This window comes from Cololabis saira, chromosome 23 (genome assembly GCF_033807715.1).
Source record: "Cololabis saira isolate AMF1-May2022 chromosome 23, fColSai1.1, whole genome shotgun sequence".
Taxonomy (NCBI): domain Eukaryota; kingdom Metazoa; phylum Chordata; class Actinopteri; order Beloniformes; family Belonidae; genus Cololabis; species Cololabis saira.
In genome coordinates, this window is record NC_084609.1 from 10,588,461 (window position 1) to 10,616,398 (window position 27,938).

A 27,938-nucleotide genomic window follows, 5' to 3' on the forward strand; every position below is an offset into this window, starting at 1 on the left:
ATAATTGACAAATGCACAGCACAAGTTTTACAAATGCACAGACCGATTTGCAAATACACACACCGTTTCACACGTGCACAGAACAATTCAGACGTGCGTGGGACAAGATATACAAATTTATTTTTGATGCACACACTAGGGATGCAAATTATCGATTATTTCATTAATTGATATTGATTATTAGTTGATAACCTTATCGATCGATCATCGATTAGTTGATAAGCGGCGTTTTTCCCCCATCTGAGATACAAACATAATTTTTTTTGCTTATATAAAATACAAAGGACATTTTAATGTATTCCTTAAGCAAATATTTATTTGATACAAAAGTAACAAAAAGACATTTTTGTACCACAAGGAATATAATATAAAGTGCACTTCAAGGCTATTAGTTGTAGCAGCAGCCATAATAGTGTCATTTGTGTCAAGCTAATTTTAAGTTCTAGTTACGTTTTAAGTTAGAGTTTTGGCAGTGTTCAAAATAAAATGATGAGACCTGCTGTATTGGAGCACATTTTCTTTTAGTTAAAACCGTAGCGGGAACAGATGTTTAGAGAAACCTATGTATGTACCGGGTGAAGGCTGATTTATGGTTCCGCGTTACAACAACACAGAGCCTACGCCGTAGGCTACGGCGGCGGCTCTGCGTCGATTTAAGGCGGAACCATAATTCAGGCTTTAGGGGAGCATATCGGAGAACAACCAGAAGAATATAGAGTGGATTAAAAATAAAAGTTAAGCACTGAGCTACATGTGTCTCCCGTCTGGGCCATTGCAGACTCATTGCCTGAGCATGTTACTAAAACCAAACATATCCGCCGTCTCTTTCTTCTAACTTTATGTGCGCGGACCAGCGCGTTGTGTCGCATTAAATGTGGTCCGGGCGTAATACCAGCTGGTGAAATTAAACGAAAAAAATAAATAAATAAATAGATTAATTGTAATTGTTAATTTTAATCGGGTAATTTCATAACGGCAATTAATCGAAAATCGATTAATTGTTAACATCACTAGCACACACAAATAAAACCTGATTTAACAACGTTTTTTTTGTCTGTGAGCTGCGCTGGATTTGCGTGTGACTTTTGAGACTCCCCTGACGTGACTTGATCCTCAAATACGTTTTTTTAACAGGGATGGATCTGCAACCAATCAGATGTCTTCCTTTGTTTCAGCCAACGGCCCCACAAACCATCTCAGATCGCACTGTTTTCTTTACAGAGATCACAAGAAAAGCAGAACAGTGATCTCCTCTCCATCCTGTTTATTTATCTTTTATCTCCTGTTGCTGTTCATTTATCTTTACTCCACCAACTCCAAATATTAATCACTTTTCTAAGCGAACGGCGCTATCGTAGCTCAAAAAGCAGGTGTATCCGCCCCTTTAATCTGATTGGTTTAGAGTAAGTCGTGTTTTATCCACTGCTCTGCGTCCCCCACGTGGGGTGCGCTCTTATGATTGGCTGAAACAAAGGAAGACATCTGATTGGTTGCAGATCCTTCCGTGTTAAAAAAAAACCTAGTCACGTCAGGAGAGTCTCAAAAGTCACACGCAAATCCAGCTCACAAACAAAAAAACGTTTTTAAATCAGGTTTTATTTGTGTGTGCATCAAAAATACATTTGTATATCTTGTCCTACGCACGTCTGAATTGTTCCTCTGCACGTGTGAAACGGTGTCTGTATTTGCAAATCGGTCTGTGCATTTGTAAAACTTGTCCTGTGCATTTATCAATTATGAGACTGCTCTAGCTCCATAGGTCTTACCTGTTCCACCTCTTTGCACCACCAAGCTGGCCTCTGCTCCCACGGCGCAGTCCTTGAGCAGGTCCACCACCTGCGTGTGCGTGAATCCCTGCACTGCCTGCTTGTTAATCTCCACGATCAGGTCTCCCTCGCAGAGTCCCGGGCAGCCTTGAGGCTCCAGCACCTGCTTGACCCGCTGGCCCGTGGCCGTGTCCGCGATGGTGAAGCCGAACCCGTCCACGCCCTTCACCATGGTCACGGTGAGCAGCTCGCCCTGGGTGGCGCCCGACGACGCCATGGAGACGCTGTCGGGGGGCGTGGTGCCCGAGGTGGCCGGGAGAGAGCCGTCCAGGTGGGTGTCGCCGGGGTGAGCCGCGAGCAGCTGCTGCTGCTGGGCGGCCACCGGGTCCTGGCCCGGGTCGGTGATGAAGCGCGCCGTGCGGGTCAGGTAGTCCAGGTAGTTGTCGTAGCCCGTCCTGCCGTTCACCATGACGGGCCGCTGCTCCATGATGCCCAGCGGGGAGATGATGGTGGTGGTGGTGGTGGTGTTGTTGGCGTTGCTGGCGTCCTCCGGGTCGTACGGCAGCGGGTAGCCGCGACACAGGACCAGGGTCACGCTCTGGCCGATGGGCACCGACTGGAAGAGCTTGACCACGTCGGCGTGGGTGGTACCCAGGACACACACGTCGTTGATGTAGACGATGACGTCGCCTGGCGAGAGACGGCAGACAGATACATTAGAGGTTGTTGTGAATTGTTTTATTATTATTAGGGATTTAAACAGATAATTCCTGTTTACTTAAAGTTGTTAAATGTTAAAATGCTGTTAAAAGTTAAAATGTGTAAGATGCACTATTTACATTATTTACAGTTTATTTCCATTTAGTATTTACAGTTTATTTACAGCTATTTACAGTAAAGTGAACATGAACATAAACGTTAAATGGATTGTACTGAAAATACCCTATTTCCGGTTTCAAATGGAAATGCTTTTATTTTGAAGTCTACAGGAAATGGTCTAATGTGTGTTAACCGTTAGTTTTAGGCTCTAACTGACTGCTGAAGATGTCGGAAAAAGATCGTTTTTCTCCTGTTTTTTGTAAGCTGCAACTTGTTTTGAGGAGAATAAATGTCCGTTCTGATTATTAAGAAGAAGCTTCTGCTCCACAACATTTCGGCAGACAGATACATTAGAGGTAAAGTCTAATGGCTGGAACATTAGAAATAATGGCTCCAGACGTCGATGGACGGACCGAGTGACCTCAAGATCAGATCACATTTTATTGTGCTTTAATGGTACTTTAAATTAGAGTTAAAGAAGAAGAAAAAAAAGAACATTTAATCAAATAACCACAAATCAAACAGTCTCTAGGTTAAATAGCAACTTCCATATTTTGTCATTCAAGTCCAGCATTATGGTCTTATTCTTATCAGATAACTCCGTCTAGACGGGAAGCTTAACATTAAAAGGCCATTTTCATGTAATATGTCAGATATAAACGGCCTTCAAAAGACAGAAGTTCGAGAAACAGAGGCCGTTTCTGTTTAACGAATTAAGAACGATGAAGACTTTGAAAAAGCCTCATAAAACCTGAAGGTTTGTAACAAAAACTTCTTGTCAAAGTTCACGTACAGCTTTGTTTTTAATAGCCTCAGGCTGTCAGAGGACAGGATGTTGGATGAGAATGTGGGAAAGGGTCAAAACAGAGGAGAGAAAAAGGCAAGATTTTATACAAACTTACTTTAAGGAGACAAGAGAGAATATTAAAAGAAATAGGAATCAATAAAATGCCTGGACACTTGGTCCTGCACAAGGTCAAGACAACCCCCAATCCCCTCCCCTCCAGCTTCGGGTAAACATTCGCACGCCACTGCTTAAGGGGGACCGGATGTGAAAAGGATGTACAAATATTAGTTATAATAACTTTGATCTGCTTTTTGTTACATTATTGATTTATTCTCAGGTATCTGACACCTCGGGTTTCCTGGGTAATATCACTTCCTCGTGCTCGCGTGCTGCAGCTCAGACGCACACGCTCCGGCGAGCACGGCGCTCTCAAGGACGGATTATCATGACCACGGGCCCTGGACACAAACTCGCTATGGGCCCCTACCTACAATAATATCCTACGTGCACGGTGCATGCCCTCCCCAAGCACTCAGTTTGGTCACACAATGGCGCAGAGAATCCACAATCACACCGTGTGATTGTGGATGGCGGAGTGGCGGAGCGCGGGTCTCAGTACAGAGGGGGCGGAGCATTCTCCATGGGCCCTTATGATAGTCATTTTAACTTTCAACAACACCTCATCCTACCCATCAAACAACATTTATTCTCACTTTTATTGAGCTAAGCCTATAGGCCTACTGCAGAAAGCAGAGTAAAGTCACACACACACACACACACACACACACACACACACACACACACACACACACACACACACACACACACACACACACACACACACACACACACATGCCTGACAGCTGTCAATCACACGGCGCTGAAAACTCAGTCACGGACTGACTCAGTTCCATCTTTGATACAGCTTAAATACAAAAAAAAACATTACACAATCTATTTAGATAGATATAGACACAGCGGTCTATAACATCATTTCTGAGCTCTATAACAGAGAATAGACTCGGCGGTCTCGTTGACAACAACACAAAGCTCATTCAAATAAGCAGGTGGTCAAAGCTACAACATTCTGATAAAGACATTATTTATGAAGGTTACACTGACTCACCAATGGTAGTTGACTCTTCCATAAAACTCTGTACATGCTTAGTCCTCTTTTAAAGTTTAGCGCTCATCTCATTCATGGCCGCAAATTTGCAGAGTCGGCAAATTGGCTCCAACTGTTAAGGCTGATTTATGGTTCCACGTTAAACCAACGCAGCGACTACGGCGTAAGGTACGCGGCGATGCGCGGAGGCTCTGCGTCGATTTAACGCGGAACCATAAATCAGGCTTTCCAGCCAATCAGCGTTGGCTCACGGCCCTGATGCGTTCAGGACAGTTGTAAAGTAAGAATTAGCCTACACTGGCCGCACAATACACATTTTATCGTAATTATAGCCTACAATTTACGATTATATATGAACATATCACACAAAACGGGGCCCTATCATTGGGCCCTATGAGCTTGTAAATTTATTTTAATTTACACGTAAAAAAAAAAAAAAAAATGTTTGAAAGCCGAGGGCCCCCATTGGCTCCAGGGCCCTGGGCACACGCCCACTTTGCCCATGCGGTAATCCGTCTATGGGCGCTCTCCTTGAGGCCGCGGGGAGACGGGAGGGAGACGCGTCTGGACTTCAGCGGAGAGGCGGGGAGGGGCATGAATGTTGAATGCATTCAAATGTTCTACCTTTTTTGGGAAGTTCTCGACTGCAGCTTTAACGGCTAAAATAAACTGAATAATTCCTGCAGGTGACTTTCGTGGCCTCCAGTGTGAGAACACTGCAAATGGGTGTGTGCTCAAAAGAAGAAAAACCTGGATACTGGACTCAAAAAATCAAATGTCAGCTCTCTGCAGCTGCTGCAACACTCGATCAGCTGTAGGCTGCGATCCAGCCCATCTCTCCCCAGAATCCCCCCACAGACACGAACCGTTTTCACAGATTAATATCACCACAGATAATGTCTTTATCTGTCTTTACAATGTAGATGGCTGCAGACGACAAGTGGCTAAAGCGCTTCCTATTCATGGCCTCCAGAGCTGTTATTTGCTCGCTGCAGTTTTCTGCACTGTAGATAAAAACCTAGCTGCCAATTAAATGTCCCCACACAAATGCATCTGCACAGCCGGCCTCATCTGTGTCTCACAGCACATCAGTGAATGTGTCCTTGTGTTTTTGTACGCTTCGTCGAAGAGGCACCATGCCGTTCTTTTTTCAAAATCTCTGGGCAAATGAGAAACACAAGGCACGATCGATATTAAAGTCTGGTAAACAGCATTACCTGGTTTAGCAATGAAAACACTTATTTTCTACTTGCAGCCATGATTGCGGTTGGAAACGAAGGTGTGGAGAGGGCAGGGTGACACTGTGTGAGGCATGAAAAACAAAGATCTCTCACCATGAATAAGCAAATGGTGCACTCAGGCTTCTGCAAAGTGCAAGCTCCACCAATCGAATTCCCTTTAGATGTCAGGAGCAGACTGCAAAAAGCACCAATGGCTGAGCTAGTTACCCTTTAAAACAAGATAGTTCATACTCCATTCACCTGTCCAAGAGCAGACCGGCAGCGAGACCCCTCAGAGTATTTACGCTCAATATAAAATAAGTTACCATCAGTTCTTTTCCACTGGAAAATATGTTGCAGACCAACGATTACTAAAGTTTAGCGGTCTAGCGATATTGACCGAGCGAGCACACCTTTAGGCAACATGACATGAGGGACTCTTTAATTAATCTGAGTTAATGCGGCCAACATTTGCCTTGAACACTGGTGTCAGAATCAATAGCTGCGCACACTGGCAGAAAACAAATGATGCTGTGTGACCTCACGCTGCCCACTGTTCCCCATGTAACTCGTTATTTGTGACCGGAGAGGAAATGCAGAGAGACGGAGGGCGTCCCGTGACACATAAAGCGAATGTCACGTAAAGTGTACGTATGCGTGACTGTGCTTGCTTAATATCTTCCTCTGAAATTTTGGGAGGTGAGACTCATTTTCAGGAGGGTGCTCACAAAATTGGAAAATTATATCAGGAATTTGGAATATGCAGCATCTCTGTCAAGAGAGATTGGCCCTCTTACTCAGGACCGGGCTTTTCAGGCTTCTTTGGCTGGATTTTCTTTAATATAAGTCAAATCCTACTTCTGAATTCAGCAAATTTTCAATATTTATGGACAGCTCTCGTCTCATTTCATATTCAATTTGAAGTCAGTTTTTTTCTTCTCTTCTTTTTCCAGAAAAAAAGGGCAAGTTTGGTATTTCCTGATGAGAAAAAAATCCAATGATGGGAAAAGAAAAAACATGCTTATATTTATGTGGATTTTTTTCCTTCCTTCCTTCCTTCCTTCCTTCCTTCCTTCCTTCCTTCCTTCCTTCCTTCCTTCCTTCCTTCCTTCCTTCCTTCCTTCCTTCCTTCCTCCCTCCCTCCCTCCCTCCCTCCCTCCCTCCCTCCTTCCTTCCTTCCTTCCTTCCTTCCTTCCTTCCTTCCTTCCTTCCTTCCTTCCTTCCTTCCTTCCTTCCCATCCTCCCTTCCTTATTTTCTCCTTTATTTCCTTCCTTCCTTCCTCCATCTTCCTTCCTTCCTCCATCTTCCTTCCTTCCTTCCTTCCTTCCTTCCTTCCTTCCTTCCTTCCTTCCTTCCTTCCTTCCTTCCTTCCTTCCTTCCTTCCTTCCCATCCTCCCTTCCTTATTTTCTCCTTTATTTCCTTCCTTCCTTCCTCCATCTTCCTTCCTTCCTTCTTTCCTCCATCTTCCTTCCTTCCTTCCTTCCTTCCTTCCTTCCTTCCTTCCTTCCTTCCTTCCTTCCTTCCTTCCTCCCTCCCTCCCTCCCTCCCTCCCTCCCTCCCTCCCTCCCTCCCTCCTTCCTTCCTTCCTTCCTTCCTTCCTTCCTTCCTTCCTTCCTTCCTTCCTTCCTTCCTTCCTTCCTTCCTTCCTTCCTTCCTTCCTTCCTTCCTTCCTATCCTCCCTTCCTTATTTTCTCCTTTATTTCCTTCCTTCCTTCTTTCCTCCATCTTCCTTCCTTCCTTCCTTCCTTCCTTCCTTCCTTCCTTCCTTCCTTCCTTCCTTCCTTCCTTCCTTCCTTCCTTCCTTCCTTCCTTCCTTCCTTCCTTCCTTCCTTCCTTCCTTCCTCCCTCCCTCCCTCCCTCCCTCCCTCCTTCCTTCCTTCCTTCCTTCCTTCCTTCCTTCCTTCCTTCCTTCCTTCCTTCCTTCCTTCCTTCCTTCCCATCCTCCCTTCCTTATTTTCTCCTTTATTTCCTTCCTTCCTTCCTCCATCTTCCTTCCTTCCTCCATCTTCCTTCCTTCCTTCCTTCCTTCCTTCCTTCCTTCCTTCCTTCCTTCCTTCCTTCCTTCCTTCCTTCCTTCCTTCCCATCCTCCCTTCCTTATTTTCTCCTTTATTTCCTTCCTTCCTTCCTCCATCTTCCTTCCTTCCTTCTTTCCTCCATCTTCCTTCCTTCCTTCCTTCCTTCCTTCCTTCCTTCCTTCCTTCCTTCCTTCCTTCCTTCCTTCCTTCCTTCCTTCCTTCCTTCCTTCCTTCCTTCCTTCCTTCCTTCCTCCCTCCCTCCCTCCCTCCCTCCCTCCCTCCTTCCTTCCTTCCTTCCTTCCTTCCTTCCTTCCTTCCTTCCTTCCTTCCTTCCTTCCTTCCTTCCTATCCTCCCTTCCTTATTTTCTCCTTTATTTCCTTCCTTCCTTCTTTCCTCCATCTTCCTTCCTTCCTTCCTTCCTTCCTTCCTTCCTTCCTTCCTTCCTTCCTTCCTTCCTTCCTTCCTTCCTTCCTTCCTTCCTTCCTTCCTTCCTTCCTTCCTTCCTTCCTTCCTTCCTTCCTTCCTTCCTTCCTTCCTTCCTTCCTTCCTTCCTTCCTTCCTTCCTTCCTTTTCAGCTTTACAGAAAAACGTCATCAACGGGAATTTATCGTTTTTACCGTGAGATACAAATTCTAACTGTGGGGAATTTTTTTGACGGTATATCGTGAACGGTAAAATATCACCCATTCCTAATTTGCTTGTCCAAAAAACACTTAAACTACAGCTGATAATTTGTATTACAGAGATTTTTCATTGCTGCAAATAAACACAAATTAAATCTATTTGAATGCTCTCAAAAACATCAGTTAAAAATAGAAAAAAAAACAACAACAAAAATTAATAAAAAACAACAGAAAGAGCAGAAAATACGAGGTTCTTTATATTTGGATACAACGACCCAAAGGCACAACGGATCATTTCCAGCAGCGGTGTGGATAAAAGTGAAAAGAAAAACTGGACAGTGAACACGAAGACACTCTCTCGGCCAGCAAATAACCCTCTCACCATCCATTATAAAATGTCTGCGGGTCTTTTGTGAAATTGAAATCACAGTGACCTCGTCTGTGCTCTCGGCGCTCGCCGAGACCAAGGCCCACGCTCTCAGCTGAGTCATCGTTCATCACTCCATCCGCGCACATTCCTTATGACATATTCATCTCCATCTAATTGTGTGTTCGGAGGTCTGTCAGCATACCAAGAGGTGTCGCTGGCCATGCTGACTTGACAGCTCAGACCTTCAGTTGGGGGGTTTTTGTAGCGGTTTTGTTGGAAACTACAGTTTGAATGTTTCACATAAATAAAGTGACGTGTAGTTTAAAGGGCACTGTGGATGCTTTGCAAAACCAAACTTACTAAACATCTGATGATACATAAATACATCTGCTGTTTATTCCCTGACTGGACCCTGGACCCCTGGACTGGAAATAGAATATTGTGATTTTCTGTAATACGATTACAAAGCTTAAGAAAATTCAAATATCCTATCTCAAAAAATTAGAATATTCTGGGAATCTTAATCCTAAACACTAAGCCATAATCAGCAATATTAAAATAATAAAAGGCTTGCAATATTTCAATTGATTTGAAATGAATCCAGAATGTATGACATTTTAGTTTTTGTAATTGCATTACAGAAAATAAAAGGACTTTATCACAATATTCTAATTTTCTGAGACAGTCGTAGGACTCAGCAAAGGATTCCCACAGAAATATGATGCCATGTGGTTATATGAGCTATCAACGCGGGATGATGGTTTTTCATGGATTGTTGATCAAAGGTCTCCATCTCAGCAAGTCCTCCAAAACCCTTGAGACATTTAATAGTATTGTACACTAAAGAAGGGAAAAAAATGCCCCCCCAACCCTTCCAACCACTGGAACTACCTCTATACCAACTACAGGACTGTCTCAGAAAATTAGAATATTGTGATAAAGTTCTTTATTTTCTGTAATGCAATTAAAAAAACAAAAATGTCATACATTCTGGATTAATTACAAATCAACTGAAATATTGCAAGCCTTTTATTATTTTAATATTGCTGATTATGGTTTACAGTTTAAGATTAAGATTCCCAGAATATTCTAATTTTTTGAGATAGGATATTTGAGTTTTCTTAAGCTGTAAGCCATGATCAGCAATATTAAAATAATAAAAGGCTTGCAACATTTCAGTTGATTTGTAATGAATCCAGAATGTATGACATTTTTGCATTACAGAAAATAAAGGACTTTATCACAATATTCTAATTTTCTGAGACAGTCCTGTATGTGTTTGCAGTGTTGCCGGTCTGATGAGTGAAACTGGATTTATATCAAACAAAATGAGGTTTTCTCGGCTCAACATCTGAATGAAATGAAAGTCAAAGTACCAGTAAAAATCAGAGTGATTATGTTATATATTTTTTCATGTTGTTTAGTAACTTGCGATACCAAACCAGTGAAAATGTCACCTAGCCAACCAGAACATGCGCTGTAGTGTCTGGTTGGGGATCAACAGAAAACTCCTCTGGGACTGAAGGAGTGCAGCTACTCTGTGCAGTTTGAAGCTCACTGTGGCGGCGGACCCATTAATTTCACATTAAACACCGCCACTAGCATTATAAGTTAAGCCTTTCAACTTCAAGCGAATGCAACTCTTTGGTCTGGATACGACAAAAACATGAGAAGTGGCTGTCAACTTCTCTGTGGACTAAACTTGATGTACAGTGAATTTCAAGATGCACTCATAGCCATAAATATTTCACTTAAAGAAGAAAATATCAGACGTATGTTTGTATATTGATACAGTAACGACAGCCAGGAGGAGTTGAAGGTGAAGAGAGCGCCAAAAATGATCCGTCTGAAATTGTGAATTTCACACCCCTGCAGGTTTGAGTTACTGTGATGGTTCTAGCTGTGTTCCTGCAGAAGTAGGACACCGAGTCTGAGGAGGCAAAGTGGGGGGTGGAGCGTGGCTGGTGAGGAGATGGAGACGAGCTGAGGGGAGAAAGTAGTGGGATCGCAGAAGAGAGATATGTTGTTTTTCAGAGGAAAAGGTAGAATGATGACATAAGAAGACAAGCTTTCTACTCATGAAGGGGTTTATTTTTGGCTGTTGCACCCACATATCTGTTAATACTACTACAACAACTACTACTACTAGTAATAACAATAAGGTTTCATGTATCTTTCCTATTAATATTTTCTCACTGAACAATGATGAACTTATTTGGATGCGGCTTTATGACCTTTCCCAGACTGGCGGGTTGCAACAACTGCTTCTTTTAGACTATTGCTGATGTCTTTCCTCATTTGCATAGTGTTAAGGCACACCTGAAAGTTGTAGGCAGGAAATGGCAAAAAAATCTCTGTTTTTAAAGAAGTTAAGCACATCTCCTGATGATTCATTCACCAAATGCACTGGATTACCAGCATCTAAACGGTTAAATTAATAATTACACAGTGTGATGTTCAAGTTCACCTGACGGTGTTTTTGCTAATTTTAAGACATGATAAAAAGCAGTTTGTTTGTTTCTTTTTTTGTTATGCCTTGATTTGAAACATGACTGTGTGTCCCAATGCTGTGAAATAAATCTGGTACAGATTGTTTTAGTGAGGAGTCTAAACGCCGGGACACACCGACCCGATTATCCGCCGTTAGACGGCGTCGGGCAGGTCGGTGATTCGAGTTGGTGTGTCCTGTACAGTTGTCTGTTGGTGTTTGCGTTCATTTTGGCCGATTCAACACGTGGAATCGGCCACGAGCCGTCAGCCTCTATGACCAATCTGGTTAGTGGAGGGTTAGCACTTGACTAGTGAATCAGAGTTAACCGGAAATGACGATGGTAAACAAACTAGATCAGGGGTCTGCAACCCAAAATGTTGAAAGAGCCATATTGGACCAAATACACAAAAAACAGATATGTCTGGAGCCGCAAAAAATGAAAAGTCTTGTATAAGCCTTGGAATGAAGGCAACACATGCTGCATGTATCTATATTAGTTATTATTGGGGGAAGTTTTTTTTTTTCATTATGCACTTCAAGAAAAAAGTTGAAATGTCGAGAAAAAAGTCTAAATGTGGAGAAAAGAGTCGAAATGTTGAGAAAAGTGTCGAAATGTCAAGAAAAAAGTTGAAATGTGGAGAAAAAAGTCAGTATTTCGAGAAAAAAGTCAAAATTTCGAGAAAAAAGTTGAAATGTCGAGATTAATGTTGAAGTACAATCTCGAGAAAAAAGTCGAAATGTCGAGAAAAAAGTCGAAATGTTGAGAAAAGAGTCGAAATGTTGAGAAAAACAGTCGAAATGTCGAGAAAAGAGTCGAAATGTTGAGAAAAGAGTCGAAATGTCGAGAAAAAAGTTGAAATGTTGAAATTAATGTTAAAGTACAATCTCGAGAAAAAAGTCGAAATGTCGAGAAAAAAGTCAAAATTTCGAGAAAAAAGTCGAAATGTCGAGATTAAAAAGGAAAGGAAAAAGGAAGAAAAAAAGAAGAAAAAAAAAGGAAAAAAAAGAAAAAAAAGGTCAAACATTTTTGAAAAAGCTCCAGGAGCCACTAGGGCGGCGCTAAAGAGCCGCATGTTGCTCTGGAGCCGCGAGTTGCCGACCCCTGAACTAGATAAACAACGAAGGCACAGATGCTACACTACACTCTATCATGGCATTGGTTTGATTGGTTTCACTTCTATCAGCGGCTCAGTTCAGAACTCTAGACTAGAGCGATCCGTCATTTCCGGTGTTCCTCTTTCCTTTTCTTTCTGGGCGACGTCACAGATTAGCGCCGCCTGCAGTTATGAGGACATATTACGGGTTGTAGTTGTACTGTGTTCATTCAGTGTTGATAGCTTTGTGGTTTTCTTTTGTTCAGACAAGGACAAGAGGTCTTACCTTATAAACTTTCTGACAGTTTCGGCAGAGCTTCCGCCTTCTTCAGAGAGTGTGTTTGGGAGTATTTTTTTGACGGGGGCCGACTTTCAGTCTGACGGGTTAGTGTATCCGGCCTTAAGCATTACTGCAGAACCAACCTCCTTTACAGCTTATGTGATAAACCCATACTGTATCTCTGTATTTTCTTGATCAGATACAGATGGACACATCAATGCAAACTGACTACTTTTATTTTCTTGACCTTTCATGCAGATGGCTTCCTTCAGTGTGTGTGTGTGTGTGTGTGAGCGTATCAGCCCCATCCTCCGGTGGCCACAGCAGGAGCTGGATGTGCATTGATCAATGGAACAACAGATCTGTGCAGTTGTTAACAAGGAACATGCATTTATCCACATACAGAATCCACACAAAACAAGGCTGAACGGGTTACACCTGCAAACAACGCAGGATAAGGTACTTTTGTATTTGAATAATTACTTTGAATAAGAACCTGGACTGGTAGTCATTTCATCTTATGAAGAAGCAGCATTTACACTTACCTCTACAAAAAACAGGCTGCATGAATTTTATTTCTAAAAAACTAAAGCCATTTACTGGGCAGATGGAAAATGCATCTTCGAATGAAAGACTTGTGCTGTTTGAAAGGATTCTTATCATGCTATCTGTGGAGGTAGAGTTTATATCTGATCACAGACTCTTCCCTGCCCTTATAAGTTCAGGAGCTCAGGAAGGTTTTTCCATGAATGCCCAATGGCCACCATGAATGCATTAAGGTTTTGTTTTTGTAGCGTGTTGAGTGGATCATGTCACATGCAAGATGGGAAAATAAACAGGTGACCCTTCTTTATACTGTAGATAATAGACAGCCACAAGTTCATTTTCAAGGGTGCACAAATGTCCATGTCCATGTTTAGAGCATCAACTACTAACAAACACTGCAATATAAATATAGATTGCTTTACCATTTTGCTGGTTTGTTTGCACTCCACAGTCCACAATTTTTTCCTGCATTCACGTCTTGCCTAAAAAAAGTCGAGTCATCTTTGAAAATGAGAGAGTGCTCTTCCTGCACCGTCATCCTTTCATGATTTTATGAGCACAAGTCTCTCAGATGCACGGATCCTTCACAGCAGTGATATTGCTAATGGTGTTAGTTTGGCAAAAAGAATGTTGCTCCTTTATAAAAATAGTCACAAAACGCTTTAAAAAATTCTTGATGGAAAGATTTCTTGAAGGAGTCATTGCTGCTGAGTTTTTCAGAAGTATCTTTTTGGTTCTTTGAGTCTCAGACGCTGAGTGGAATCCAGTCCTGTTATATTTAAGAGACAGCTTTTCATGGCCGATATCTCTTAAACAGGACAAGTCACTCCAGATCAATCCAGAGGGATAATTACCACTGCAGGCCATCGGAAGAATATGTGCAGCTTAACTTCCCTTAGTTTTCTTTTGAACAAGGGGAAAAGTCATATATATCAGTGCCATTTAATACAGCACCCAATATTCCCTGTGACGATTCCCAAATATAAACCACCATACCAACACAAATCCCACCAAACACCTTCTGTTCAACAACATCTGAGCTGTTGATTCGGACTGAGGATAAATCTAACTATGAGATACCTAAAATATGTCCAAACATTGTTTCATTGAGAGGTTGTGGGGTGGAAACTCCCTCTGAAACACTATATCTTTGGCTGCTGTCAAGCTTGTAATCTTCATCACATTGATCCAGAAAGTAAACACGGTGGGACGTTTCCACAGAGAGTGCAAGGTTTCTTAAGTACCATATGAACAAAATTTACAGTGTGCATGTGAAGCTCTTTTCTACGGAAGAGTATTAGGGTCTGGCAGGAAAAAAAAAAATATTTGAGAAGGGAAGATTTTTTTTTATTGTGCACTTCGAGAAAAAAGTCGAAATTTCGAGAATAAAGTTGAAATTTCGAGAATAAAGTCGAAATTTCGAGAATAAAGTTGAAATACAATTTCGTGATTAAAGTCGAAATTTCGAGAATAAAGTTGAAATACAATTTCGTGATTAAAGTCGAAATTTCGTGAATTAAAGGAGCTTGAGGCTCCTTTTAAGAAATGAGACTCTCTAGCGCCACCCTTCACCACGACGGCCGTTGGGGGTACTGCAGCCAACAGTGAAGCCGGCACAGGAGAACGGGGAGAACGTGCATGCAGCGTCATGTGACGTCACATCCGCAGGACAGCGCGGGAAATTCGGGCCCGAATTGCAGCACATTTTGCAGCACACAGCCTGTTCAAGGCAACGGAGAGATACACTAGAGGAATCATTCTTTTTGGTTTGGAACGCTTCATCTGACATTATTACTAGAAAACTTAAAATGTATACGGATGTTTTTCATAAATCCTGCCACAATCCGGCCTCAAGCTCCTTTAAGTCGAAATTTCGAGAATAAAGTCAAAATTTCGAGAATAAAGTTGAAATACAATTTCGTGATTAAAGTCAAACTTTCGTGAATAAAGCCGAAATGTTGAGGAAAAAATTTGAAATGTCGAGAAACAAAGTTGAAATGTTGAGAAAAATGTCGAAATTTTAAGAAAAAAGTCGAAATGTCGAGAAAAAAGTCGAGATTAATGTTGAAGTATAATTTAGAGAAAAAAGTCGAAATGTCGAAAAAAAAGACATTTCGACTTTTTTCTCGAAGTGCACAATAAAAAAAAATCTTCCACTCTCAAATTTTTTTTCTCTTGCCTGGCCCTAATACTCTTCCGTACTTTTCTGTGGTGAAGCATGTTGTGAATAAAGTGGTGATGGGGTTATTAGAGGGAACCTGCAACACCCTCCCAACCTTTCAAAATCCTTTAACCATATAATGAGGAGATTTTTAAAAGCCCAGACTTTTGTGAATACATGAATGACACAAACCTTTTTGGGCCTCTTTCTATTTGGATGTAATATTAAATCTGATGTTATGGGTTTTAAGAGCTGAATGTAACCTGAAACAGTGAAAGTAGAAAATATAAATGAGGATAAATGTGTTACGATGCACCCATGGGCCTTCTGTAACAGTTTATCCCCCGATAAAAAGCAGCGATTAAGTCGTAGCGGTGAGTTTTTTTGTGTCATTTTGTTTCCCCTCCCAGAAACTTTCCCATCATTCTGAAGGTCTTTTGATAAATAAATAATACCGGTGTCACGCTTTAAAAAAGCACTGTCTGAGTGAGATGCCTGAAAACAGAAAGTCTGACTCCGATCTGAATCCAACCGCTGTTTTATGTACCGTCATGTTTACGATCAGTGATGCAGTTTAAACTTGGGAAGGGGCTCGGCCTCCCTGCGGTTTGCATTGCTAAACTTCTTTTGAACAGATACACACAACAGAAAGAACAGGCATGAATAATAAAATGTCTCAGCGTGTGGCTGAGTGTTTGCCTTTAACAGTGGCAGAAATCTGCTGATTGGATGGAGGAAATGTTTTGATTTTGTTCATATTTAAGAGCGGCTGGGTCTAAATGTGTCTCAGGTGGCGCTCCAGACTTACCCGTGGCCATCTTTGCATCAGCCGCTGCAGGCCCATCAGGGATAACGCTCTTCACCTGGAGGAACTCATCGGGTTCGTCTCCTCCGATGATGGTGAAGCCGAACCCCATGTTGCTCTTCTGGAGTGCCGTGGACAGGAAACTGCCTTTCAGCTGAGTGGGGTCCCGTGTGAACAGCGGCTTTTCTACGAAGGACACAAACACAGTTTCCTAATGAGTTTTACAGCATTGTTTGGAAGCAGCTTAAAGCAGATGTGGGGATGGTGCTCACGGGGTGAGGCCATGGGTAAAGCTTATCCAGTAAGAAAGGGGGAGTAGCCACAGGAAAACTGGCAGGGCACGTGGGGGTTGTGGTGCTGACAGACGAAGGTGTGGTTCAGCAGTTCTGGCTCCTGTGCAGGGGACCTCATCTAAATCCACTCTGACACACGACCAACAAGCTCAGCTTATCGTCTGATCTGCTTCTCCAAAAAGCTGGGATGTGATGGGCGGAGGGGGGTGCGGAGAGCAACAGTGGCGAAGCTCTTCAGTCCTAACCCAAGCAGCAAATGACATGCTCTCAATCGGGGATCAGTTCCAGGAAAAGATGCTTGGGGGAGTTAGGGAAGAACGGGGAAGATTTCTGGAGGAGGGAGAGCCGGGGAATTTCGAAAGGAGCGTCTTGAGTAGTAATGAGAGGATCTCAGCCAACAAGCTTAGTCACACTTAAGCAAGTCTCCCATCTTCTCGCCTCAGAAAGGAGTTGTGGCTAACGTGCTAGTTTACATCCTTTGTTTTGTCCTTGTCGGTCCAGATTTGGACGGAGTGATTACCCTCTCTGCTTGCTTTTTTGCCAGGAGATAAGGAAAGTTCACATTCACTGCACAAATCCCTCAACTGCCTCAGGGAAGAAAGCTTGCTTGCAAGTTTTGCATGCTAACGGTAAGTCAGGAGCGCAGGCAGCCATGAGTACCACAGTCAGCCCCCGTTGCTTGGTTTTTTTGGCCTACTTACTGACAACATGCCACAGGGGATAGGGGCTAACGACAGGCTGCCCTAGCACCACAGTGCAGGTGGAGGTGTGAGGTGTCTGCTGCTGCTGCTGGTGGTGGTGGGGGCACAAGTTCATCCGCCGAGTCAGAACGTGCCGCAGCGGGGAGACGTCGGCGGAGGACGACGTAAGGTACACGGCAGCCCTGCGACCGAAAGTTGGCGAGCTGGAGAGGTCGCCGAGGCTGCGGCAGCGCTCGGGCGCCGGGCCGACCTTGGTGCGGGGGGACCGGTGGAGGGTGGCGCACGGGCTGGCATCCTCCACTGGCATTACAGTTTGAAAACGGGGAAGAGGAGGAGGAGGAGGAGGGAGGACATGGAGGGAAGAGAGGAGCAGAGACAACCTCACTGAACTGTACACACAAGTGTAACCACGGAGACCGGCTCTCAGACTCGAGAGCGGCGGAACTACTATGTTACTACGGTAACAGACCTCCGCTTCCACAGACCAGTACATCCTGCTGCAGACTGCCGGCAGGTGAGAACTGGAGCGCGGCAGCAGCGAGTCAGACAGAAAAACAGATTTATTTGATTAATAAGTTATCAATCACCACAAAATACCAGCAATCCATCCAGCCTCTGCAGGAGCTGACTGATGCATCTTAAAGTTCAAACGTGCATCAAGTTTCTGCACGTCCTTTAATTCCAAAGTGGGAAACGTGGAAAGTGAACATCTTCTGTTATATTAAAGTCTGTATCTTGTGTCTTCCTACTTTATTGTCTTCGTGTCCAAAAACGGTCCAAATCATCCCCCCCTGAAATTAAAAACGGTCCAAATCATCCCCCCTGTAAAACTGCCATCCCTCCTTTCCATCCCTTATGTCATTTCATCAATGAATGTGGTTTTACTGCTATTTCAACATTTAGAGTCATCACCAGAAAAATAACACCAGAAAAATAACTTGTTTGACCATTTTCACCTGTTTCAAGTAAATTTTCACTTGAAATAAGTAGGAAAATCTGCCAGTGGGACAAGATTTATCTTCTCATTACAAGCAAAAAAATCTTGTTCCACTGGCAGATTTTTCTACTTATTTCAAGTGAAAATCTACTTGAAACAGACTGATTTATTGCTTGTGTAGTTGAAAAATACATGAGAACAGGACCTTGAATAAAAATAATCGCATATTAAATCGTAATATTGAGGAAACAAATCGCAATTAGATTATTTTCAAAAATCGTTCAGCCCTACATTAGAATCATAAGTGCTGCCACCTCAATGTAAACGGCATCATTTTGTGAGGCCATGCAAACCTGTATTTATACTAGTGTGGACATTAATGTTTTTCTACAATATTTCCTCCACATGACAGTAAAATAGGCCATTCTAAGCCAATTTACTGCAGCAATTCCTTTCCAAATCATTAGAAAATGTGGTTAACACCCAGTTGTGCATGAAAAAAAAAAACAAAAAAAAACGTGATATACCGTGAAACCGATATAATTTTGAAAAATACCGTGATATAAATTTTTGGTCATACCGCCCAGCACTAATCTACAGTATCTACCTCTCCATCGGTATCTATCCATCTATCTATCTATCTATCTATCTATCCATCCATCCATCCATCTATCTATCTATGATTTTGTAACAGTTTCTTAGTAAAACAATGAAAGAGAAGGCCGGTATATTCAGGTGTTGAGAGTGTGATTAGTCTTCACATGTGAAGTGTACTGTAGATCCCACACAGATAAATGTTGCCGACATGAGGCCGGCCACATGAGACAATTTTCAAATCTTAACTGATATCAAAACCATGAATAATACAGACAAAGAAACAGCCTCGCCAGATTTGAATTATATTATTTATAGATTTTGTAGCTCTAGTGACCTTCATTGAAATGGTTTCGACAGGAAATGGGGCCAGAGAGAGACGGGGGAAGACGAGCCGCTAACTGCTACGGTCTGGGACTTGAACCTGGACCGGCTGCGCGAGGACTTCATGGAGCCCCGGCTCTAGAACTGATCTATCAGGCAGCCGGGAGATGATGCAGCCAGTCTGCAGGACCACACGTGTGATGCCTGTACTAACAGTTTCATGGAGGCCGTTCAGAAATGAGAGCTCACAGAAACCCGGGATCCCAGGGAACTTGGGAAGAAAAACACGTTTCAAAGGGTTCCCTACTTAACAAGATTCCTCAACCCAGCCTTCTCTCGTTACTGGTTTGGGTTTGTATGTTGCAGAGGTGGATAATCCAGGTGCCATAAAATAAAAATCCAGTCCAGCAGTTGTTCCAACCAATCACTAAACCAGCTCTGCAGGTAGATGGTAGGTGGTTAGCATAGGTGTCTTCAGTATTCACATTCATTACTCAGGTAGAAGTATAGATACTAGAGTTTCAAAATACTCCTGTAGAAGTTGAAGTATCAACTCAAGTTTTTTACTCAAGTAAAAGTATAAAAGTACTGGTTTCAAAACTACTTAAAGTATAAAAGTAAAAGTAATGTAAGGGGGAAAAAGCCATTAAGGACAAAAGCCATTGAAAATGAATGTATCTTAGTATAATGCAAATATATAAGAACCATATATGTGTACTATTGAGCATTAACATGTGTTTCAGAGAGCAGAAGATATGATGACTAGTTACCTATAAGTATTGTAATGGTGCAAAAAGTCAAACTTCAGAGGCATGTTATCATTTATTCTAACCTTTATTGGAATGTACATCCAAGTTTAGTTGCAGGAATCTGAGGGAACGGATGTAAGAACAAAACTGGACAAGAACATCTGAAACAACCACAACCAAATTCACTCTATCCGGATGGAGCAATTTAACTGGATAGTTTTTTTTTAAAGGCCGAAATGAAATAGAGTAACGAGGCTGTTTTTAAAATGTAAGGAGTAAAAAGTACAGATAATTGTGTGAAAATGTAAGGAGTAAAAGTAAAATGTCGTCTGAAAAATAATTACTCCAGTGAAGTATAGATAACCAAAATTTCTACTTAAGTAAGGTAACAAAGTATTTGTACTTTGTTACTTGACACCTCTGGTCGTTAGTGAAAACCCCAGTTCTGAATGTACAGGCCGATCCAGAAAGATGGCAGCGTTTTTACTTTATGGCACCTGGATTATACACCTCTGGTATGTTGTCACTATTGTGTTTGTAAGCAGCAAGAATACGCTCATTGGTTATTAGAGTTTCAGTTAGCTATCGATATATCTATAATCAGAGATCGGGAAGCCTTGGAGCAGTAAAAAACAAATTACAGAAGCCACATACACAAACACACACACACACAAAACACGCTTCAATCAAACCACACCCCCACTATTGTTGCAGAGGGCAAATCATAATTAGGCTCCAAATCCTGCAGCGATTAATCTAGTCACCGAACACGTTTCTGCTTCCAGACAAAGAATTAGTTGTCTTCCTGTGGACTGGACTTTGTTTTCCAGGGGGAAGAACCAGCAGCTGTGGAAGAAACTGCATCTACACAACCAACAATATAATAACAAAGGTTATGGTGCCAATCCCATCCGTTTAACGCATCTTATTCCCCTGCTTTGCCATCTGTCTCCTCGGCTTTTACTTAATAAAGACAAAAATGCAAAAGTTAATTACAAGTCAATCACATTCAAACAGCACTTATCCTCCATCAGCAAACGGGTATTAAAACACATTTTGAAAAGCAGACTGAATTATTTGACGGGATAATGATTACTTACATATAGTTTAATTAACTATAATGCACAAACTAAAACATAAGAGGCGCTGAATGACTGTGGCAATGTGTCCTAATTATATGTTGTTAAATGTAAACGTGAAGAGATAATTACCTCTGTAGATGGTGGGAAGGGGGAGTGAGGACAGACCCTGGCTTTGCATCTGCTGCTGCTGCTGGAGTCTCCTCTTCGCCTCCAGGACTGGGTTCTCAAACTGGGTCCTTCTATTTATATGACTACGGTGATTTCAAGAAGAAAAAGAAAAAAGGACATTTCAGATTTCACACTTCCTGCTGTACTTAACTTAGCATCCCTTGTTGCGTGGATCAGATCTAACAAACCTGGCGCTGCAGCAGATATTGCTATGATGATTAATTAAATGGCTGATCCCCCAGATTACATAACAGCCGCAGAATGGTTTTTGCAGAGTAAAAAAAAGGGAGCAAACAATTGATCCTGGGCTGCTGCTTCTTTTTTTTTTTCCTTTTCTTCCTGTAACTCGGACCATTTGAGCAGAATTATGTGAATCAGTGGGTGAGAGGAAACCTGCACATGGAACAGCGATCTCCTTTGACGTCCCGCATTGTTCTTAATTTAGTGTGTAAGGGGGAGATAGTCATTTACCGCTAATAGCGTAATACACCAGTGAGAAATAATTAGTCATCATTAGATACTTCTCTCACACACACACACACACACATACACTGTTTTATGTCCTCTCCTTATTTTTCAGTGAATGGCCAAGAATCAAAGTGCTAATTACAAAACAAATTTACAATGTTTTCACATCGTTACATAACTTCAGGCTTCGGTGGCTGCTTTTACAATATTTATATATCACTACAAAGCAAGACAATGAGAGACTCTTGAAAGGGCAGCAGTATATACGACGGGTCACTCGGCAGGTTTTCTTGATCAAAGTCGAGCCAAGTGACGTTCCTCGCCCGTCTAAAAATAGAGTCCTGCTTCTGTGCCCCAGAATGGATAGCATCCAGACGTTTAAAAAACACACACACACACGCACACACACACAAGGTGGGGAGAGCAGTGCAATATAGATGATGGATGGGGATAAAAGAATGTGCAATTAATCTACCGATACATAAAAGCATCATGAGTGTTTCAGGAAGTGCAACAGAAATATGGATAAGGCTAATAAAATCCCACCCTAGACAAATATAAAAAGCAACTTCTTCCCGGCCACATCGCCAGACTGCTCCTAATAAACATGATTAATACAGCACCAGCAGGCTACACTGAAAATCAAACGCAAGCCATTACATATTAAAGATGCACCAAACTTACTCAACATAGTAGCTGCCATAAATGGGGTCATCGATTTTCTCCCAGCCGTATGGAAGCTCTGCAAGAGAAAACAGCAGAGAGGCTACAATAAGGAAGGGCTTGTTAATTAAATGAACTTATAGCAGCATATATTGATCGCCCACCAAAATATCTGGTCACTAATTAGTCAAATTTAATAGTACAATAACATCTTGAGCAGATAGTTCTCCCGCGGCAAGCTGTGCACTTGTGAACGTTTAGAAATCCCATCTTGCATATAAAAGACAAAAATGATGAAAATATGATGCAAGGCAAAGGGTTTTCTTGGCAATTGGTCACATTGATTGATTAAAGAGCCTGTTTGGCTTGTTAATGCTGAGAAAGAATTGCTAAATAACACCAAATCCTAGTAGTAAATGAAACATTTATGGGCTGTATTTTCTCCAGGCTCTAAATATTGGGTTTTAATGTGTGAATTTTGAACATTTGCAACCTCATTGTGTGCAATCTCAGCTTGTCAAGGTCAGGACTGAATGAAGTTTCCATTGATAAATCGTACATAAAAGTCAGTTACTGACAGAAGACTGGCAGACCAGACAACAAAAATCTTGTGATAAGAAACTGGATGACATAAAATATGGATTTCAGAGCTCAAACTGAAACACGGAATGATCCAGTGTGAATAATGACATAAAACAACAAGTCTATACACTAAACTACACCCAGAACAAGTAAAATAGTGGTGAGGCTGATGTCATCACATTAATGCTTCAGGAGGTAATACCGAAATAATTTACTCCCACAATTTGAATCCTTGCAAAGTACGAAGGTCTGAGGTTTGTTTTGAAGCTTTGAGTTATCCTCTTTGATATCTTAAACCTCAACGTTAACATAATGGAAAAAATCTTGACTGATTGTGGTCAAAAATCATTTAAAACGTGATTTCTATCCAAGAAAACATTTAGTCATAGTCAGTGATCGTGTTAGCTGCCACTACACTGTTAAAACAAATAAAAAAATGAAAAAAACAATAACTATTGCTCTTTCCACTGCCAGCGAGAGGGTTCCAACCAGAGGTGAAACTTTAGTTTCAGAGGTGGGGGGGACACAAGTAGGAACGGTAACTTTGTGCGTGTAGCTGTAGCGTGGATGTGCAGTGTGGCTTTGTAAGACTACGTGTGTGTGAATGCGAACAATCAAACAATTTTAATATGCATTTACTTTTTTAGACACTTTTTAACTTTTTTTTTTTGCCGGTTTTGGGAAAATGCTGGATCTGCATTCTTGGCCAGGCTTGATATTTCATTTTCAAAAGCTTGGCCACAGAAAAAAACATAGGATTCCATTGACTCCTTGTTTATAATGGAGCCAAGGAAATTCACCGCACCATTTCTCTTGATCTTAAGGTTTTGTTGCTGCTGTTCTACAATCACTTTTGGGCTAACATGGTTGGGTTCCTGCCTGCACTTCTTCACTTGCGCCGTCTCCACATATTTCTCCTATGAAATATGAAAATAGATCATGTTCATTCCTTCCTTTCCTTATAAACCAAGGGCCGTCAGTACCTTCGCACAGGGCTGAGCCTACCGTTAGTTTTTAAACTGTAAAAAGTGGGGGGGACAAAAACATGATTTTGGAAAGTGGGGGGGACATGTCCCCCCTGTCCCCAGTGGAAATTGCGCCCATGGTTCCAACCAAAGACTGTAAACAACAATGGACGAAACTTTAGTCACGTAACCCACTGGTCTCTGAGCGGTCTTGAAACCCATGGGAAACCCATTTTGAAACCCTAGGCAAGTCGGCGGGGACACGCCCGCTTCATGTCAATCAAAGCAGATTCCCGCAGAATACAAGGTTTAACATGTTAGTGCTGCGTTTAGCCGGGTTAAAACAAACAGCAAGTTGCTTCGCTAAACACGGTAGCATGACGATTACGGATGAGGAAGTGATATTGGCGAGACATTTTCTGATGGTCAATCGATCATATTAGAAATAAATCTAATTTGGTGGCACAGTCCTCCTGCAGCGGTCGCAGGTTTGAATCTCTCTCTCTACCCCCTTCCTGTCTGTATACTTTGAATAAAGGGCCACTAGAGCCCAAAAAAATCTTAAAAAAAAGAAATCTAATTTAAATTATCTTGACGTGGTACAAAAAAATAGTGTGATGGGTGGGAAATCAAATGATGGAGACCAAAGCGGCGTCTTGAACCAGGCTGTAAATATGTTTATTTCTGCTCTAAAGTTTTTTTATTGACATTTTAACGGGCCAACAGCCTCTAGTGGCCAGACCAGGTACTGCATTGAATCTTAGTTCTGCATGAGCCTCAATGCCGAAGTTAGATGGTTGGTGCTTGGCTCCACATTTGCTGATTGTTTCCTTTTCCAATATTAACAGACCTGACATAATCTAGAAGTCGACTACCTTTAAATGTTTGGTTAAAACACTAGAAAAAAACGCGTGGCAATGTTTAACAGTCAAAGCGAGAGTGTTGTTGTCTCTATAAAATCACTCAGTAAATTATGAAAACACTTCACTGCTTCATGTCTTTAGTTTTGCAGATTATGAACAAACATTTTTGACAATTTGGATTTTTTAGTTTAATTTCATCACTGAATAAAGTCTCACTTTTATAATCCATTTTGGGGGGCGACGTTTAAAGGACATCCAGCCAATAGATTTTGAGGAATATGACTCCAAACCACAGATGACAACTTAATGATGAAGCCAGGGAGATGTCTGTCTGATTAATTTTTGAGGAGTATGAATGTCTGTCCTTGGCTTTCCATCCACGAGCCGGTAAGACACTTTGTCCCGGACGCCCTGACAGACAACTCTTAATTGTCTAAAAATGACTTATTCAAATACAGTAAAGAGTTTGAACTTGTCACACAAACTGACAAATACCTTTTCAATTGCAATGCATGGCTATAAATTCAGAGGTTTTAGCTGCATCAGACTCCTGCGTGTGGATGAAACTGCAGAAATGCTGCTTTTTTCCTGAATGATCAAAGATGAACATCTGTCAAACTGTTACTTTTATCAGTCTTACAGGAAAGAGTTTCAAAGTCGTCCTCTCCCGTTTCGGCTACACAGTCCTCAGAAAAAGTGTTTACTGTTTGCATTCCTGGATATGACCACTTCGCGTCAGAAGCAAATTCCCACATGCATTCTCTCGTATTTTGGCATATAATATTGCAAGTTGAGTACATGGAGTGAGAGGCTCCTGCTGAAATAGCAGCCAGCTGAATCTAGCACAGAGCTCGGGGACAGCGTGTTCCAGTGCTGCTTAGCTCAGAGAGGAACCAGCTTTGATTAGTGACGAAGCAAAGTTAATCAGAATGAGAGCTGAGATAACTGCGGAGAAAATGCTTCCTAATAATAAAGGACAACAACCGGAGCAAACAGTAGACCGACGCTCCCTCACAAGCTGGCAAAAAGGTTATATATCAACATATTGGGCGGTCATTGCATGTATTTAGCATTACTCCTGACCTAGTTTGCAGACTCACTAGATTACTGTGCATCCTCCCATGGAAACAGTGTTGCACGTGCCATATGCTGCTCTGAACCCCTGCCCCCATCCCCTAAACACAAATGATTAAAGTTTCAGCAGGGTGCACTACTTTTTGCCTCACTAAAATGCATACTTTTCCACAGCACACACAGACACACTGTTGCGAGTGATATAACGGCGCGCTGCGAGCAGGTTGACAGCCCACGGGAATACCGTCTGTGAACACCGCAACGTTTCTCAGCCCATCTCCACTCATTAAATATGAAAAGGTGTTTCATGCTCTCACCTTTATTGGCTGCCACATGCATATAGATTCAGATTATGTTATTTACTTTAAATCCTGCACCCATGCGCACAATAACCCCGTTTTATCACGTGCACACATGTAGACACACACAAATGTAGAGGATCAAAGGAATGTCATGCAGCTCAGCAGACTTCTAAAGTAAAGCTTTTCTATTAAAACGTCCAGAGATAGAGCTGCAGGAAGCCAGAAATGTGTCTGTTTTCAGTCTCGGGAAGAAGGCAGAGGAACACGACGCGACGCAGACTCGTCAAGACAGCTGTATTCATTAATTCTTGTTATGTACTTTTTTCTTTTGATAATCATTTTTGTCTTTTATAACAGTTAATCAAATGCTAAAGTCTAGGAACACTAGCAGAGGGAAAGAAAATAGGTCAAAACGTTTGACTGTAAATAACGGCTGCTGCGAGTTTAAAGTCTCTCTGGTTGCTTCTTCGTGCACAGCGGAGATTGTTTACCGTCGCTGCTGTTTGTCTGATTGCGGGTAAACTGAGACATGAGACTGGTTTTGAATTGAGCTGACCAATATGGACGTCTTTGGTTTTAACTGGAGCAAGCCAAGAACGTAACTGAATAAAAGCAACTGCTCAAAAGAGGCAGCAGCGTGATAATATTTACCAACAAGGAGAGAGAGAAAAGCCACGAGGCACTGACGACTGGAAAGTGGACAACAATGGCCATGTCCAACTATTTCTGTCTTATTGACATATTTCTACATCTGTTGAGATGCATGCATCCATCGAACATTTAAAGAGTTTGTAATTTAGAAAAATAAATCATGCAAACACAACTTCCTGACAAACTAGATCAGGAGTCTGCAACCCAAAATGTTGAACGAGCCATATTGGACCAAAAACACAAAAAAACAATATTTCTGGAGCTGCAAAAAATGAAAAGTCTTGTATAGCCTTAGAATGAAGACAACACATGCTGCATGTTTCTATATTAGTTATAACTGGGGGAAGATTTCTTTTTTCATTATGCACTTCATAAAAAAGTCAAAATCTTGAGAAAAAAGTCGAAATGTTGAGAAAAAAGTCGAAATGTCGAGGAAATAGTCAAAATTTCGTGAAAAAATTCAAAATGTTGAGAAAAAAAATCTAAATTTCGAGAAAAAATTTGAAATGTTGAGATTAAAAAGGAAAGGAAAAAGGAAGAAAAAAATGAAAAAAGAAGAAAAAAAAGGAAAAAAGAGGAAGAAAAAAAGAAAAAAAAGAAGAAAAAAGGGGAAAAAAAAGGTCAAACATTTTTGAAAAAGCTCCAGGGAGCCACTAGGGCTCTGGAGCCGCGGGTTGCCGACCCCTGAACTAGATGAAGGTATCTCTTGATCTCTGGTTACATTGACCAAGCACCACAAGAGAGTTCTTTTACCTCCATCGCGACTCAAAAACTCTAAACCTCTCTTGCCTGAAACACATGACACGACTGAACTCCCTCAAAAACAAAGTTTATTCAGAGATGTATAAACAAATCAATTCCCCACAAATCTTTGACAGCAGCAAATCCCTGAAAAAGGTCATGCTCTAAGTGAGGATGGCTTAATAAACCATCATGAAGCCGCTACAGTGTAATCCTGCTGGAGATCTGCTGTGCTGCAGGGAAGATAAAGGCTCAGACAGATTCATGGTTGAAAGAAAAAAAACAGAGAAATTAACCACCTGGGGCCTGTTTCAGAAAGAGTCAAAAAGCTGACTGTAACGTTTCAGGAAAGGTATTCAGAGCTGGGCCAGTCAACTCTGAGTATGTGGACTCTGAGTTACCACGACTATAAAAACCATCATCAATGGAGCTCCGGTACTGTGAATCACCATGGCAACGCATAAGCGGAAGTGATGCTCCTCCTTCAGTTCCCTAGAACTGAACACATTAGTGCAATAATATCATGAATATAAGGAGATATATCGACAAAATTGCAACACGGCTGCTGCAGCAAAGGAAAGAAGGTTGACGTCAGAGGAAAAACTGCAGAGCGAGTGAATTTTTGGCAAATTAAAATGAATGACTGTTTCACATGAATTAAAATTAATTTAAAA

At 41.8% G+C, this 27,938-nt stretch overlaps 1 protein-coding gene across 8 annotated transcripts in view; it reads right to left on the bottom strand.

The window, feature by feature from the left end:
• magi2a (membrane associated guanylate kinase, WW and PDZ domain containing 2a) overlaps positions 1–27,938 on the bottom strand; it is a 369,187-nt gene that overhangs the window by 57,109 nt on the left and 284,140 nt on the right. For 7 of the 8 annotated variants that reach the window (XM_061715304.1, XM_061715305.1, XM_061715303.1 and 4 more), the window contains 4 exons: positions 22,108–22,165; positions 20,917–21,038; positions 16,111–16,293; positions 1,767–2,456 (listed from right to left, as the gene is read on the bottom strand). In XM_061715304.1, coding sequence (XP_061571288.1) covers positions 1,767–2,456; positions 16,111–16,293; positions 20,917–21,038; positions 22,108–22,165 — 1,053 coding nt within the window. Of the gene's footprint in view, positions 1–1,766; positions 2,457–16,110; positions 16,294–17,101; positions 17,686–20,916; positions 21,039–22,107; positions 22,166–27,938 lie in introns of those variants that run through there. The other variant, XM_061715311.1, reaches the window with a different exon arrangement.